Here is a 15,520-nt window from a genome sequence, read left to right as displayed (position 1 = left end):
ATCGCCAAAAAGGCAAACATCTTCCACTGGTTTTACATAGTTCAATTTTTTTCAATTTTATTTCTTTTCACAAACCACACGGTTGCGAGGGCACGACCAAACTCTTGTAAGTGGTGAAGGAGTAATTCCAAACTAAACATGGTGAGAAATTTGAAATAATTTGCCAATGGCGATTTTACCTGTACTCCAGTAGAGCTCTTGAAACAACTGTCTTGTAACCAACTTATAATAGAGTCCCCTTTCATTTTCAACCAAACCTGGAAGAAGTTTTTCAAACTCAATGAACTGCAGTGAAACGTCTTGTAGGCCTACACCCACAGTAAAACGTGACTTGTTTTTGTTTTACTTGAAACTTGTATTTGTACCCAACCATATGACCCATAATTACTAAGTACTTTTTGTCTTAAAAAATGAAATTTGACTCATTAAATTTGGTGTTATATTCATTATAAAACTTGTCCAAGTCAATTGATATAATTATGTCCAACTCAAAACTATTTACTATTTAAAAATGTACTCGGTCATTTTCTCTTGTGGTTTGTGGCTGCGAAAAAATGTAATGAACATTCGGTGTTTGGATGTACAAATCACAACCAAAAGATGAAAGCGGCCACCGCCGCAGGTCTATGCTGATGAATAATGCATGTACACATTTTTGAAGTAGCTTTATCAATATTAATGAACTCGAGGTCATGGTTCATTGCATGAAGAGCATGTGCAACGAATAGTGCATGTACATGTTCATGATGTGGGAATACGAACGTGTAATGGTGTAGTCTTCTTTGGCGACGTTTATTTTGTAAACGCAGTCGCCGATATCGCAATATGAACTATTGGAGAAACGAAATATGTTACAAACAAACAAACACACACTTATATCATATCGCGTTATAAACACCCAGTTGATGTTACGCCCTCTACCGGTATCTGCTGCAAAAAACGTCGTCTTCAAAGACTATTTCGGTGCATGTACCAACTTTCCGGTCAGTATATTATTTTACAACGAAGAGAACTAGAAGGTGATAATTCTAAAATACGGTCTGCCGAATCTGTCCGAAGAATCACACCTCTTCATCAATATGTCTCGATTTTGTCAGTGTGTAATGCTGAGACATGGTGGACGGAAGTATTTCGAAAACAGAATTTCAAGTTCAAGCACGATAGGTAAGAAAAAAAAAACACAAAAATCACTTTAAAATTTTGCAAAAATCTTCATGCCGGCGTTTTGCCCTTGATTTTGATAATTAGTTTGTACGTCATGATGGTCAGTGGGTTCACCATGCACTGCTCATGGTCGTGCTTTGGTGGTCAAGGAAGGGTCACTCATGGGTCATCTGGTCATCAAAGCTTGTGTCGTTTGTTGTTCGGTCATTTATATTTTATAGTTAAGGCCATGATTATGAACTTGAACTAACTTTGGTTGACTCAGTCAAATCATGGAGCAATAAACTAGGTAAATTCAAACTTAAAGAATGAAAGGTTATGTTAGGTAGGTAAATATTAACAGAAATAGTGAAATAATGTATCATGGAAATTTGTTTGGTTAAAAAAGGTAAACAAAAATTATATACATGTACAAATGTATGTATATATTTTTTTAATTAAATAAATACAAATCAACAAATAAATATTAAATTTTGGCTTGGCTTAATAATAGTATTGAAAATTTATATCATTCATAGTAAAATAATACTAAATAATAAGTTGGCCTGGGAATGGGATGTATTATTTACATATCAGGCAAAATAAAAAATGATTACAAATCTGAACTATAAATTGCATCATTTTCATTTAATGTAGTTTGTCATGTCAAGTCAGTACATTACACAACAGTGTGCTTATTTTAGTACTTTTATTTAGTCTGTTTTTGTCTTTTACCATGTGTTCAATTTAATAATAAAAGGCAACAAAATGCCATGCCTTTAAAATAATGAAGGATCACAATTAGATTTTAGTTAAGACTGAGCAATGAGTTTCACTTCGCTGTATTGAAGGAAAATTACAGAATTGGTAAGATCACAGATAAAAATAAAACTTACACAGCCTAATGATGATGATAGTATTAGTAGAAAACATCCCTCATTTAATTTTGTCAGAAACATCGTATTTGATGAGAAATAAATAAAACAAATTTCCTGTTCCGAGCTTGTGGCTGAGTGAGGGTTTTATAAAAAAAAAAAAAATTGAATTGATGCCATGCAAAGTGTGTAATCGTTTTTTCCACTATTTTCTTGCGACCCAGGTTTGTCAGTTTGTGTATTATGGTTGATAACACAGTGCTTACACTGCCAGCAACTATTTCGTTTGCAAAAACCAATTCCTTTGATTTTTGGGGTTAAACAAAGAATTGACTAGAGTGGGATTCGAACCAATGACCTCCGGATTAACGTGCCGGCGCTCTACCAATTGAGCTATCTAGCCCTATATTGTCCCTATTTTGTCAATATCTTTGTTCGGGTGTGCCAGTCAGAAGCCAAACAACCGTTAACTGCAGTGTAGCCAGGGATCACACCCAAATTACGATACAACCTGGAGCCAGGCAGCCAGGGGATCACGTTAATCCGGAGGTCGTTGGTTCGAATCCCACTCTAGCCAATTCTTTGTTCAACCCCAAAAATCATTTCAAAATTTACCCAGTCGGTTTCCCTTGTGGTTTATATTAAAAACTGATTCCGTTAGGTTCCTTTAAATAAAACAAACCCAAGTGAAAATGGCAAATAAAATTGAAACAAAATAACGATAATGATTTTATAAATATGTTGACATGACTTGAATTCTTTTTCAGCTTGGAAGAGTCAGTGGAGTCCAGACACACCAACTGTAGCAGTTACACATCATGCACAATACAGGTGAGATATCAACATTTACCAGGGCCCAATTTCATGGCTCTGCTTACTGCCAAATTCTGTGCTTACGATCACGATTCCCCGCTTATGTGCAAGCGCCAATTTTCTGCGCTAGCCTTGTAAACGTAGAATGCCTAGCAATGCGGAGTACGCATGCGCACAAGCCAAAATTCGCCGCACTCTTGAAATAAATGTGTACGCTTGTTGTAAGCACAAAATTCCCTGCTTCCACAGGCGCCATTTCTGTGCTTGCGGTAAGCAGAGCCGTGAAATTGGGCCCTGGTCAGTTCCAGTGATGGTCCAGTAAACACAAGATTAGACAAGTGTGGCTGCTTGTGTTTTTCTAATTAAACTATAGTTTGAATTAATACAGATTCATTGTATTAACTGTCACTGACGATGTCAATGTGAAATAGGTCTACCGGTCCTATTCAATCATTATTTCATTATTTCAGAAGAAATTGATATAGCGGCAAAATCAACCAAAATTGTTCAATGGCGTGAATTGTCAAATGACAATACCTTGGAATACCTTCCAATACTGTGGATTATTTTGAATTTGGATTGTTATCTCCCTCAAATGTTGACTTTGTTGATTCTGATGGGACTTTCTTCAATACTGTTGAATTCTTCTTATAAGACATTTTGACTTGAAATTTTCAATTGAATAACAACACCCTACTGAGGAATATTTTTAGTTTGAAATGTTCTCTTCCTCAAACATTGACTAAACGTTGACATTGTTGATTCTGACATCAGTGATAGTTTTTCAACACTGTTGAGAGTTAAAGGTATTCTTGCCCATTTAAAACAAATGAGATTTCTCAAAGTGCCTTTTCAAACAAACACAGTATATTAAATTGTTTAGATTGTTTTGGTTTATTTGATTCTGGTCTCATAATAAAATGTGATGTGAGTTATAATTCTTTTAATATCTTCAGAATATATCACAAAGCGCCTCCCAACGATCCTCGGTCTATGTGGTCTTCCTCAGTACAGTCCTTGACCAACTTGTCCAGTCTTCACCAAACGCACAACAATGTCTCCCACCAGAAGTCTCTATGGCGTCACACGGCCATCCCAACACCAATCAGTTGGAGGACTCATTTACAACATGATCGGGGGTTTCATATATCCTCCGTTCTCGGGAAAGAACTGGACGAAACAGACACAAAAATTGAGCAGACTGTTAAAGTCCTGAAAGAGAAAAGGAAAGAAAAAGCGAGCGCCGAGGCCATCAAAATGGCGGGACCGATGGCAGATGCGGCGCCCTCACAGGAGATTGCGCTACCGAAGAAGCCGATGATGCAGAGGATAAAAGATGAGATCAAACATTATTGGAACGGCTTCCGATTACTGGGAGTGGATTTTAAGATCTCTGCTCGCCTGTTGTGGAGGGTTTTGCACGGACACTCGTTAACGAGGCGGGAATACAAACAGGTAGAAACAAATCAACTATTCATAACACGCTTACCTTCAGGGACGTAAAATTGTCTTTTTATTTTTGTTATTATTTTATATTTCTGGTAATTAGACCCTGGATGCCTTATATGGAGCTTAATCAATATAATGTAGCACGCAAGCCTGAGGAAATTGTAAAAAAGGGTGCTTGCTATGTAAACCAGAAACACCAGGGTAAACCGCTACATGTTCTCTTCCCCGATAAGTATTCTGGGATATTTTACATGCACTACCAATCCTATTTAATCAAGGGGCCCTAGGCTTTATGTCCCATCTGAAGGACAAACCAATTATGGCAAGGCATCTTGTTCTATAGGACACAAGTGTCATGGCCAGGGGCAGATTTCACAAAGAGCTAAGATTGATAGTAACTGCAAATCAATCGTAGTTGCTAAGAAAAGTGTGATGTCACAATACAAATCACTATGGTCACTAATTTGTCTAGCTATGAATTTTATTGCTTTGTGAAATCGCCTCCAGGACTCAAACCCACACTCCGCTGATCAGAAACATACGAGCTTGGGTCCGGTGCTCTTAACCACTGAGGTTAAGCCAGAGGTCCTGAGTACTAGTATTGGTATTGGACATAAAAGAACCCAGAACAATTATCCTGGAGGAACAGGGGTTAACCCAACGTTTTTGGTTCATATACATGTAGCAACCACCCTTGTTTAAAAGTTTCCTCAGGATGGCAAGCTACAGTGATTTGTCATGTTTTCGGTTCATATAGCAGCCACCCTTGTTTAAAAGTTTCCTCAGGATGGCAAGCTACAGTGATTAAGTTTATTTATGACTTACAATGTAAGCCCGGTTTATATACTTCCAATGCAATTAAGGTTATTTTTGACGTCACAAACTGGCTGTTGAACTGTGTGCAACTCCTGCGAAACAATCGCTGAGAAACAGCCATGTTTACTTAAAAAATCGCTTTGCATTTGCAGGAAGTATGAACCGGGCTTTATGAGGCATCCTTTGTTTCATTAACATAAATTTTGAATACTAACTACTAATACTCGAGGCATGAAATTATTGTTACTTGAAAATTTGAAATAGATATTCTAATTTTCTTAGTCTCATGGTTCCCAGTTCTTGGTCATATTAAATATTTCAGTATCCCCAGACTTGGACCTCATCTATAAAACATGTAATCATATTTTAACAGTTTTATGGTTTTCAATTTATAGGTCCGGAATTTCATCTTTGAGAGGGCAAGGCCATTTTCATTTTGTGAAGGGCACTTCCATTGACAAATCTAAAAAGTAATGGTAAACTTTTGAAGGGGCATCAAGGCAAAGACCAGGGCCAATGGAGGCCAGGCTTCCTTGTTAATTATTTTATCAATCACTATTTATGAATTGTCATTTTTTTAAATTTTTCTCCATCTCTCTAGTTTACTCGCACTGTGTCGGACTTATTCCGCATCGTTCCTTTCTCCGTCTTCATCATCATCCCATTCATGGAGTTTCTATTACCCATCGCTCTCTGGCTGTTTCCCAACATGCTGCCGAGTACCTTCCAGTCACTCTCCGATAAGGTAAGATCTTGTGTCAGGCTTTTATCATAGCTTAAAGACACTGGACACTATTGGTACATGTAATTGTCAAAGACCAGTCTTCTCACTTGGTGGATCTCAACATATGCATAAAATAACAAACCTGTGAAAATTTGAGCTCAATTGGTCGTCAAAGTTTCTGCCGAGTACCTTCCAGTCACTCTCCGATAAGGTAAGATCTTGTGTCACGCTTTTATCATAACTTAAAGACACTGGACACTATTGGTACATGTAGTTGTCAAAGACCAGTCTTCTCACTTGGTGGATCTCAACATATGCATAAAATAACGAACCTTTGAAAATTTGAGCTCAATTGGTCGTCAAAGTTTCTGCCGAGTACCTTCCAGTCACTCTCCGATAAGGTAAGATCTTGTGTCAGGCTTTTATCATAACTTAAAGACACTGGACACTATTGGTACATGTAATTGTCAAAGACCAGTCTTCTTACTTGGTGGATCTCAACATATGCATAAAATAACAAACCTGTGAAAATTTGAGTTAAATTGGTCGTCAAAGTTTTGAGATAACTATGAAAGAAAAACACCCTGGTCACACGAAGTTGTGTGCTTTTAAATGCTTTTCGAGACCTCAAAATCTAATACTGAGGTCTCAAAATCAAATGCGTGGAAAATTACTTCTTTCTCAAAAACTACGTCACTTCAGAGGGAGCTGTTTCTCACAATGTTTTATACTATCAAACCTCTCCCCCATAACTCGTCACCAAGTGAGGTTTTATGCTAATAATTATTTTGAGTAATTGCCAATAGTGTCCACTGCCTTTAAAAAAAGAATGTAAATGGACACTACAACTGCTGCAGGCCTTGAAATACCCCACAGCACCCACAGTGACTGCTGTACATGTAGTGGCCTTTGCTTTTGCTTTAGTGCAAGGTTCCTCTACCAATTTACATCTTCTTCTTAGATGTGCCCATTGCCAGGGGGAAAAGTGGCTAATGTCAAGCCACTAACTGCAACACATTGGACCTACAGCTTTGGTTTAGTATGTTCCTGAAGGACACAAGTGTTAAGACCAAGACTCAAACCCACACTCTGCCGTGTGTCGGCACCAGTACAAGGACCAACCATCGTAATTAAAGCTTCTTGAACTTCAGTTGAGATATCTAATTGTTTTCTCTTCTGATAATTTGCTATTTTTGTTCTTTTTTTTTAATTGTGTTTTCAACAATTCCAGGAGAAGAAACTGAAACAAGAATTGAAGGTGAAGTTGGAGATGGCCAAGTTCTTACAAGACACTATTGAAGACACGGCACTACAGAGCAAGAAACCCAAGGCAACCGAGAGGGCAAAACAGTTTGCTCACTTCATAGAAAAGGTTATTGATAGACTAACATTTCATGGTCATTTTTAAGCCTGGGCGACTATGAAATGTACTTCTCGACTAGTCGCGCCTCAAATAGTCGCAACTTTAAAAAAACAAAACTTTTTTTGTATGCAAGTCGCCAGACATACAAGGCCTGAAGGCCACTTCAAGGTGTGGGCTACAATTGTTTTTTCCAGAGGCTGTTGCCACCTACTCCTAGGGCTGAAACAGGGTTACCCCTTTTACAGTCCATACGGATGTAGGCTTAGGTATCATCAGTCTGAAGCCTGGCCGGTAGAGAAGAAAGCACTACCTCCCCAATTTTATGTAGCAAGTGTCACAACGGGGATTCGAACCCACACTCTGCTGATCAAACAGCGGAGCTTGAATCCGGTGCTCTTAACCACTCGGCCATGACAATGCGGCATATTGTTTGCCGAAGGCGCAATATATAGTAAGTTCATGCTGAAAGAATTGAAGGATTGTGCCACTGATGTCTGATTCTGTTTCGAAAGTAAAGTATGTTGTCGTGAATAGTCCTGGGTTCACCTAGCCGCAACGATTTTTGTATTATTCATGGCAGCACGATAAACTGAAAAACGGTAGTCGCGACTCGACTGAGCAATCAATAGATGTGACTTTGACACAAGTCGCACAAGTCGCCCCGGCTTACTGAGGTCAGGCTCAATTTTTTACTTTAATGCACAAGAACAACTGTCGACCAATGATCTTCCTCCCTTTGGCCTCAGGGATGTGCCCTTATGCAAGGGGTCTTTACTTGGAATGTAAGCCATTGAATATATCTCTTTGTACTTGTTTTCTGTAGGTCCGCATAAGTGGCGAACAGGCGAGCAACGAGGAGATCATAAAGTTCTCCAAGTTGTTTGAGGACGAGTTGACGCTAGACAGCCTGAATCGTCCGCAGCTGACTGCCTTGTGTCGACTGCTGAGAATGCAGCCAGTTGGGACCAACAACTTCCTTCGATTCCAGCTCCGCATGCAACTTAGGTCCTTAATGGCCGATGATAAGGTTTGAAGAAGATTTTTTAACTCTCAGACATTCTCAAATCCTCCAAAAATGTCAACAAGGAGCCATTCCAAAAGTTGTATTCCACGTACGGCATCCCTTTTGAACTCCTTGCCTGGTGCATGTTTCTCTTCCATCATTAAATCTAGACTGTTTTAAGAGGAATATCAACTCCTGCCTTCAGCTCCCCTGAGTTCTTTTCACATTAAATAATGTTTCTTCTTGTAGCCCTATACCAAGAGTGGCTGTTATCCTTGCTCTGGCAACTTGCATAACACACAAAGGAGAGCACTGTCATGTATAGAGCTTTATCATGGTGAAGCCATCTTGAATTTCTCCCATTGATATCAATGTAACCAAACTGAAGCAGGAAGAACAAAATAGTCTGGCTCCTGTTTGTAACTGAACGAGCTACTTCCCGGACCTCCACCACATCCATACTATCCAGTCTACACTGGCTTCCCATAAACAAGTGGACACAATGCAAAGTACTACTCCTAACCTTCAAAGCACTTTACGGCATGGCACCACAGTATATCTCTGCACTCCTCCACCCATACGCCCCATCCCGCTCCCTACGATCCCAGTCCCAGAAACTTCTTCAAGTCCCAAGAGCACACACATATCACTATGGTCAACGCGCCTTCAGTATTTCAGCACCAACCCTGTGGAATCAACTCCCATCCAACATCCGTGCTGCACCAACCCTGGACACTTTCAAGAAACTACTAAAAACCCTACTATTTAAGAACTAGTTTTTGTCTTGTTTTCCCCCTTACATAGGGGTAATGATTCAATTCCAAATTTTGTAATGTGTATTTATTCTGTTATTTATGTGTATATTTCTGTTGTAATTTGTTGTTTTGTAAAGCGCATAGAGATGTTAATTCATATTATGCGCTATATAAATGTAATTTATTATTATTATTATTTGTAAAATAATTATTAGCATTCATTATTGTTATTGGATCCGAGGAACATGACCGAGATGGAGGCAGCATGATAAAGGTCTAGTATAGCAAGGGTTTTTATGTTTGTGATTTTAGATGATCCAGAAGGAAGGAGTAGACAGTTTGAATGTGTCTGAGTTACAGGGTGCTTGCCAGGCTCGTGGGATGAGGGCACTTGGGGTTCCAGTAGAGAGGCTCAAGTCACAACTACAACAGGTAAGCTTGGTCTAAAAAATCAAACCGCAAAACAAACAATTTTTATGAATATTCTTTGCATAATCCAGGCTGTAAAAATAAAAAAGGAGACAAGAAATGCAACTTTTCTCATTTTAATCAGAATTCTAACTTTTCTGAGGGGGTGGTTACAATATAAGTGTGCAAAACGTCACCACATTTTCAACACCTGGTTGCATCTCTGGGAGACTTCTTCTAACATTAAATGTGTCAGTTTTCATTTCTGGAACTTATTGGTTGTTTCAAGAACCGAGATACATGTCCAGTCGCAACTCTTCTCCTGGATTGACTCAAAACCTATTTGGGTGTGTATTCATGCCATATATTATTTTGCTTGTATAGTTGTTGTATCTCCTGTATCAATGCATTGCCTGTTTGAATCTTTTATTTATATGTCAGCTTTTATGAAGCGCTCCGATCTTTATTGGGGCGCTATATAAATGCCTGTTTGTAATGTAATGTTTTTTTCCTTGCAGTGGTTGGATCTTCATATCAGCGCGCAGATTCCCACATCTCTACTCCTCTTGTCACGTACTCTGTTCCTCCCTGAGACATTGTCGACCCCTGACCAGCTCAAGGCAACCATTGCATCGTTACCTGAGGCAACGGTAAGTAGGTGGTGTCAGTGCTTCAAGGAGCCATTATGAATGTGTAGTGGTTCCTCGGGACATAAAGGAGGTGGAAACCTTTGTCCATTAATTCCCCCTTCCCTTAAACAGCAGCTACAGAATGCTCAGAAATATATAGTTGTTACATTTTTGTAATAGATGCAGTCCACGTGAAACAGAAAACCCTAACCCTAACCCTACCTTAACCCTAACCCTAACCCTAACCCTAACCCTTTCCCCGAAACACTCCAGCCAAAATTCTGAAAAACGTGAGGTCAAACAAACCTGCGCGACAAAGGAATCATGATGTTTGCCAAAGCTGGAGAACTGTGTTCAAACCCAATTAGTGGAAAATCGCCACTGACGTCAAGGGGTCATTATAACAGATAAGCTGTTTTTGACTCTCGGCTGAAAAAGCTGCGCGGAGAGGTGCATTTTTGACTTGAATTATTTAAAACCAATTGCAAGTTTTAAGCGTAAAATGGTTATAAATCGGTATCTTCGATGTCTGTTTGGCCAAAAAAGGGTAGTAGTTAAAATATTGAAATTATCCTGTAGCCGCTGTTTAAGGTTTAGACTTTTGGTTTCTAGCCCCACTTGTAGGTTCGGTCATTAGCCCACCCCCCCCCCCTTTGAAGGTTAAGACCTTCAGGCATTAACCCCTTGTAGGGAAACCAAAATAAAGTTCACTCCCTTTGGTCTTTAATCCCTCCATCATAATGACCCTTTGATTATTAACCCCCTCATAAAAGAAAGAGAACAAATAGTTGAATCATCTCGTTCTTGTTGTGTAAAATGCAAATTTGGGTCTTATTATCTTGTGTCAGACGGAGGAGGCCAAGGTGAAACTTGCCGAGTTGGAGGGTGAGAAGGTGGACAATACGGACAGGCTGAACATCATCCGCAAGGAGGAAGAGGAGATCAAGAAGGAAATGATGGAGAGAACTGAACAACAGGAACTGGAGAAGAAAAAGGTAAGTGACTTCAAAAGGCGAAGTCTTGTATTGTTTTAGAGTCGCAATAATTTTCAATTCAGAACTGTACGTCTTCATTTGTCATGAAGATGGGCAGAGGAAACTTTGGTGAAAAACGAGCAGCAGTGGCACTATTGTGAGGAGTGGGGTTGACTATGGGGGGCAAATGTACCCTTGTCACACGAAGTTGTGTGGGTTTAGAGGGTTGATTTCCAGACGTCAAGTTCTAAATCTGAGGTCTCGAAATCAAATTTGTGGAAAATTACTTCTTTTTCGAAAACTATGGCACTTCAGATGGAGCCGTTTCACACTATGTTTTATACCATCAACCTCTCCCCATTACTCATCACCAAGAAAGGTTTTATGCTAATAATTATTTTGAGTAATTACCAATAGTGTCCACTGCCTTTTAAGGACAGACACAGAAATGCGTGCTTTGGTAACAGTGATATCGGAAAAATATTAGCTATTTGATAGTTTGAAATAGGTAAGCAAAGCAAAGCAGGAAACAAAACTGATCAAGTAAAACCCAAGAGGTTCAAAGACAGAGTGAAACATGTAGCTATAAAATAATAAAACAAGTAATAATGTGCATAAGATAAACAAGTATAGACAACTAATAACAAAAAAGTCACGTTCATCTTTTAAAAAGCTCATTACTTATGCCTAGATACATACTCAAATGGCATGTTTTTCTAATGTGAACTAATATTTGATCTCAAAGCTGTTCCTTTATCTGATAAAGTACTAGTTAACTGAGGTTCTGCGGTGAAGAAGTGCACTGTGAAGTGGTAAATGAGTAATTATAATAATAATATTGAACATTTCTAGTGCGCCATGTCCTGTCAATGATGACACTCCTTGCACAAAAAAGAGCTTTGCTAATACACACAAAGATGACCAAAGTTTGAAAGCTACGGTTTCCGAAAGAGATGTGTTTTGAATTGAGAACAAATTATCTGCTTGTCTGAGTTGAAGTGGAGTGGAACGCTGTTCCAAAGAGATGGCCCGGCATGTGAAAAACCACGATCACCCCAGGAGTGCCAGGGACGTGGAATGTTCAAGAGCATGTTCTTTGAGGATCGAAGCTGTCTGGGAGGCTGTTACCGTTGAATTAATTCGTTGATGTATACAGGTGATGTGCCATTCAGAGAGTGGAGGATTATGAGGAGAATTTTGAAAGATGATCTGCAGTCTTGAACAGGAAGCCATTTATAATGCTTGTGTTGTAGTCTCTGGCTACCTGTCAATCAGCAAGTTCAGTTCAAAATAATCACACTCACACTCAATACACTACATGGTGCGGGGCAATTCCATGGTCAGTCGCATTACACTTTTCAGTGTCATTTCTCGATCTTGGTGCTAGAAGTTCAATGTGAGATTTTCTTTCCACTAAGTTTAAAGACTGATTTGTACTCACCGCTGTTCAGAGCTCTACATCGAGTGCCAAATAGTTTTACGCATGCGTGAGATTTTCAGAAAGTCCAACATTAGATAAATTATTCACAGCAGTGACCCCATCGCTGTTTTGTGCATGTTTCTATGACTTTAACGATGAGTTTTGTTGGCGTTTGTGAGTAAAATTGAATTTCCCTGATATTAAAACAATGTTTGTTGTAGAGGAAAATTATTATTCTATCAAATTATTCCGTTTATATAGCAGCAAACCCTCTGGATTAATTAAAATCAGTGGGATTCCACCAACGTTTTTCTGACGCGGCCCACATGTTTCACATACAAACTAAACAAACGCATACAATGCACAATATTTATTACAGTTTGCACACGTCACAAAAAGCGACAATTGCCCAATGCTTGTGTACATTACTCTTGATAAAAATGCTTCACCAGAACGTCGTCATGTGTTACAAAAATAAACAGGGAATTGTTTTCAAAGGGTTTGCTCTCTCAATTTTGAGTGGAAAACATTAGTTGTTATATATTTCTTACGTGTGAGGTCTATTTCTCAACAAGAAAATTCACATTACGTAGATTTTGAAGGATCAATTCGACTCAAAATCCGACCATCGCAACTAACTTCATTGCATATTCATGTTTAGTTTTCCATCTTGGCTTTTAATTGGTCCAAAATCGCGATGACCCCAGATCGTTTTCAACGGTTGAAAGGCTATGTTTTGTTTACGATTTTGACTCAAGAGAGCGCTCGTCAACAACTTCGCACATGCGCAAAACTGTCAGCGAGTAAGCAGCGGTGTACTTGACACCCAAGGCTTTGAAGTGATGATATTAGAAATGTAGCTCCACCATACATACACAATCTCTTGACACCCCATACAACTAGACAGATTCAAGTCTTCATACATGTCTGATATTTGATGGTTCTGCAGCTCCTGAGTGTTTCCTGAACCAATGAATCTATACAGTCATGACAGTGTGTTGTGCATTTGCTTCCTGCCCTGTGGCTTCATTAATGTTTTCCACACGATTGTCAGTGCGCTGACATCCACCACGCAACATCACTTTGACTTGTTTTTGAAAGCGTTCATAAGTGAAGCAGTAGATGAATGGATTGACGCAAAGATTCAACACCACGATGGCATCGAAAGTTGGATTGACAAAGTTATCAACCAATCCAAGATTGTACAGTGTATAGTAGATGCTTGCAGGTGTCCAACAGATCACAAAGAAGATTGCCACCAGAAGTAAAGTTTTGATGACATTAATGTTGGCTGCCAAAACAAAGGTTTTGCCCGGCGGTATGCGCGCGAATCATGTTATGGTTTTCGTGTGACGTCAGAGGTCACATCGTCTATACTGCAGCACTCACTTGAACAGTGTGTTGTACATCCTCCTGACTGGCTCCTTCGTTTATGTTTTCCACACGGTTGCCAATAATGGTGTCCACACGATTGTCATGAATGGTGTCAACACAGTTGTCATTCATGGTGTCCACAGGTTTGTCATTAATGGTGTCCACACGGTTGTCATTAATGGTGTCCACACGGTTGTCATTAATGGTGTCCACACGGTTGTCATTAATGGTGTCCACACGGTTGTCATTAATGGTGTCCACACGGTTGTCATTAATGGTGTCCACACGGTTGTCATTAATGGTGTCCACACGATTGTCATTAATGGTGTCCACACGGTTGTCATTGCGCTGACGTCCACCACACAACATCACTTTGACTTGTTTCTGAAAGCGCTCATAAGTGAAGCAGTAGATGATTGGATTGACGCAAAGATTCAACACCACGATGGCATCGAAAGTTGGATTGACAAAGTTATCAACCAATCCAAGATTGTACAGTGTAGAGTTGATGCCTACAGGTGTCCAACAGATCACGAAGAAGATTGCCACCAGAAGTAAAGTTTTGATGACATTAATGTTGGCTCTTGTCAGGATGTTCCTTGCATCTTGGTTGTTGTTACCAACCCTCGCTTTAGAACGCTTACGGAGTTCCAAAATTATTTTGGTGTATGAAAAAATGATGACGCCCAATGGGATGAAGATGACAATGCTGTAGCCTATGAAGAAAGCCACAACAATCTGGACAATACGGCTTGGCCAGATGATTTTACAAACTCCATTGATGTTGTGTATGGTGGGGAGCGTGTAAGAATGCGAAAGCCAGCCACATATCCAAGCTGCAACCATAATCATCTTGACGAGACGGTTTGAGAAACTGTTACGATGTCTGACTGGTTGACATGTTGCAAAGTATCGCTCTACGGATATTGCTACGAGGTTGTAAGTAGAGACAGTGAGGATACTATACTGGGGCCACGTTGAAAACCAGAGTACACAGTACAGCGAGCCTAAGGTGTTATCCGGTACTTGACTAGTTGGTGGTATGATCAGTAAAAGGCGTAGCAAGAACAAAAAAGAGCCCAGAAAATCCACAACAGATTGATGGATGATGAGCGTATTGGTTGTGGAGTTGAAGATGCTTCCATATCGCAGCATGACCAGGCAGACAAATGCATTGCTGATCAGTCCGAGTGCACCAATAATTGAGCTCATATAGAATGTAGCAGAGTTAGAAATATCCAGTGGCTGTGATGTTTGAGTAGAAACCTCCATCTTTATTTTGAATGTCCGACTACGAACCAATCTTTGCAGAGTCTTTTCTCTTCTGATGTCCACTTTTCCTCTGTCAATTATGTAGTGTCTTCTTAGTTCAGCGATGCATGGATCAGATTAAAATGTCTTCGCGCAGACCATTCTCTTATGTTGTCCACTTTTCCTCTGTCAAATATCATAATCTATCTGCTTCATTTAATGGTGCACATATCACACTCACAGGTCTTTTCAGAGACCCTGCTCTTTTGATGTCCACTTTTCCTCTTTCAAATATCTATCTGCTTCTTCATTTGCATTTTTTAACAGTGCACACATCACACTCACAGGTCTTTTCACAGACCCTGCTCTTTTGATGTTCACTTTTCCTCTGTCAAATATCGTCCTTCTTTTTCTTGTAATGGTGCGCAGATCAGACCTAAAAGGAATACCTGAACTGCGCGATCAAATTTGCGTTGCCATAATAACCAGCTACAGCTCCCATTATGCCTAAAACGTTCTAATT

General features: G+C 39.6%; 1 protein-coding gene across 2 annotated transcripts in view; it reads left to right on the top strand.

Moving 5' to 3' along the window:
* The first annotated feature begins 1,018 nt into the window (after nucleotides 1-1,018).
* LOC139940500 (mitochondrial proton/calcium exchanger protein-like) overlaps nucleotides 1,019-15,520 on the top strand; it is a 41,306-nt gene continuing 26,804 nt past the window's right edge. For both annotated transcript variants that reach the window (XM_071936787.1, XM_071936786.1), the window contains exons 1-9: nucleotides 1,019-1,164; nucleotides 2,786-2,849; nucleotides 3,788-4,286; nucleotides 5,698-5,841; nucleotides 7,052-7,192; nucleotides 8,007-8,210; nucleotides 9,254-9,373; nucleotides 9,868-9,999; nucleotides 10,827-10,973. In XM_071936787.1, the coding sequence (XP_071792888.1) occupies nucleotides 1,080-1,164; nucleotides 2,786-2,849; nucleotides 3,788-4,286; nucleotides 5,698-5,841; nucleotides 7,052-7,192; nucleotides 8,007-8,210; nucleotides 9,254-9,373; nucleotides 9,868-9,999; nucleotides 10,827-10,973 (1,536 nt within the window). In that variant the 5' untranslated portion in view covers nucleotides 1,019-1,079. The remainder of the gene's footprint in view (nucleotides 1,165-2,785; nucleotides 2,850-3,787; nucleotides 4,287-5,697; nucleotides 5,842-7,051; nucleotides 7,193-8,006; nucleotides 8,211-9,253; nucleotides 9,374-9,867; nucleotides 10,000-10,826; nucleotides 10,974-15,520) is intronic.

Source organism: Asterias amurensis, chromosome 8, assembly GCF_032118995.1.
Source record: "Asterias amurensis chromosome 8, ASM3211899v1".
In the NCBI taxonomy this organism is placed as follows: domain Eukaryota; kingdom Metazoa; phylum Echinodermata; class Asteroidea; order Forcipulatida; family Asteriidae; genus Asterias; species Asterias amurensis.
This window is presented reverse-complemented; position numbering and strand designations above follow the sequence as displayed.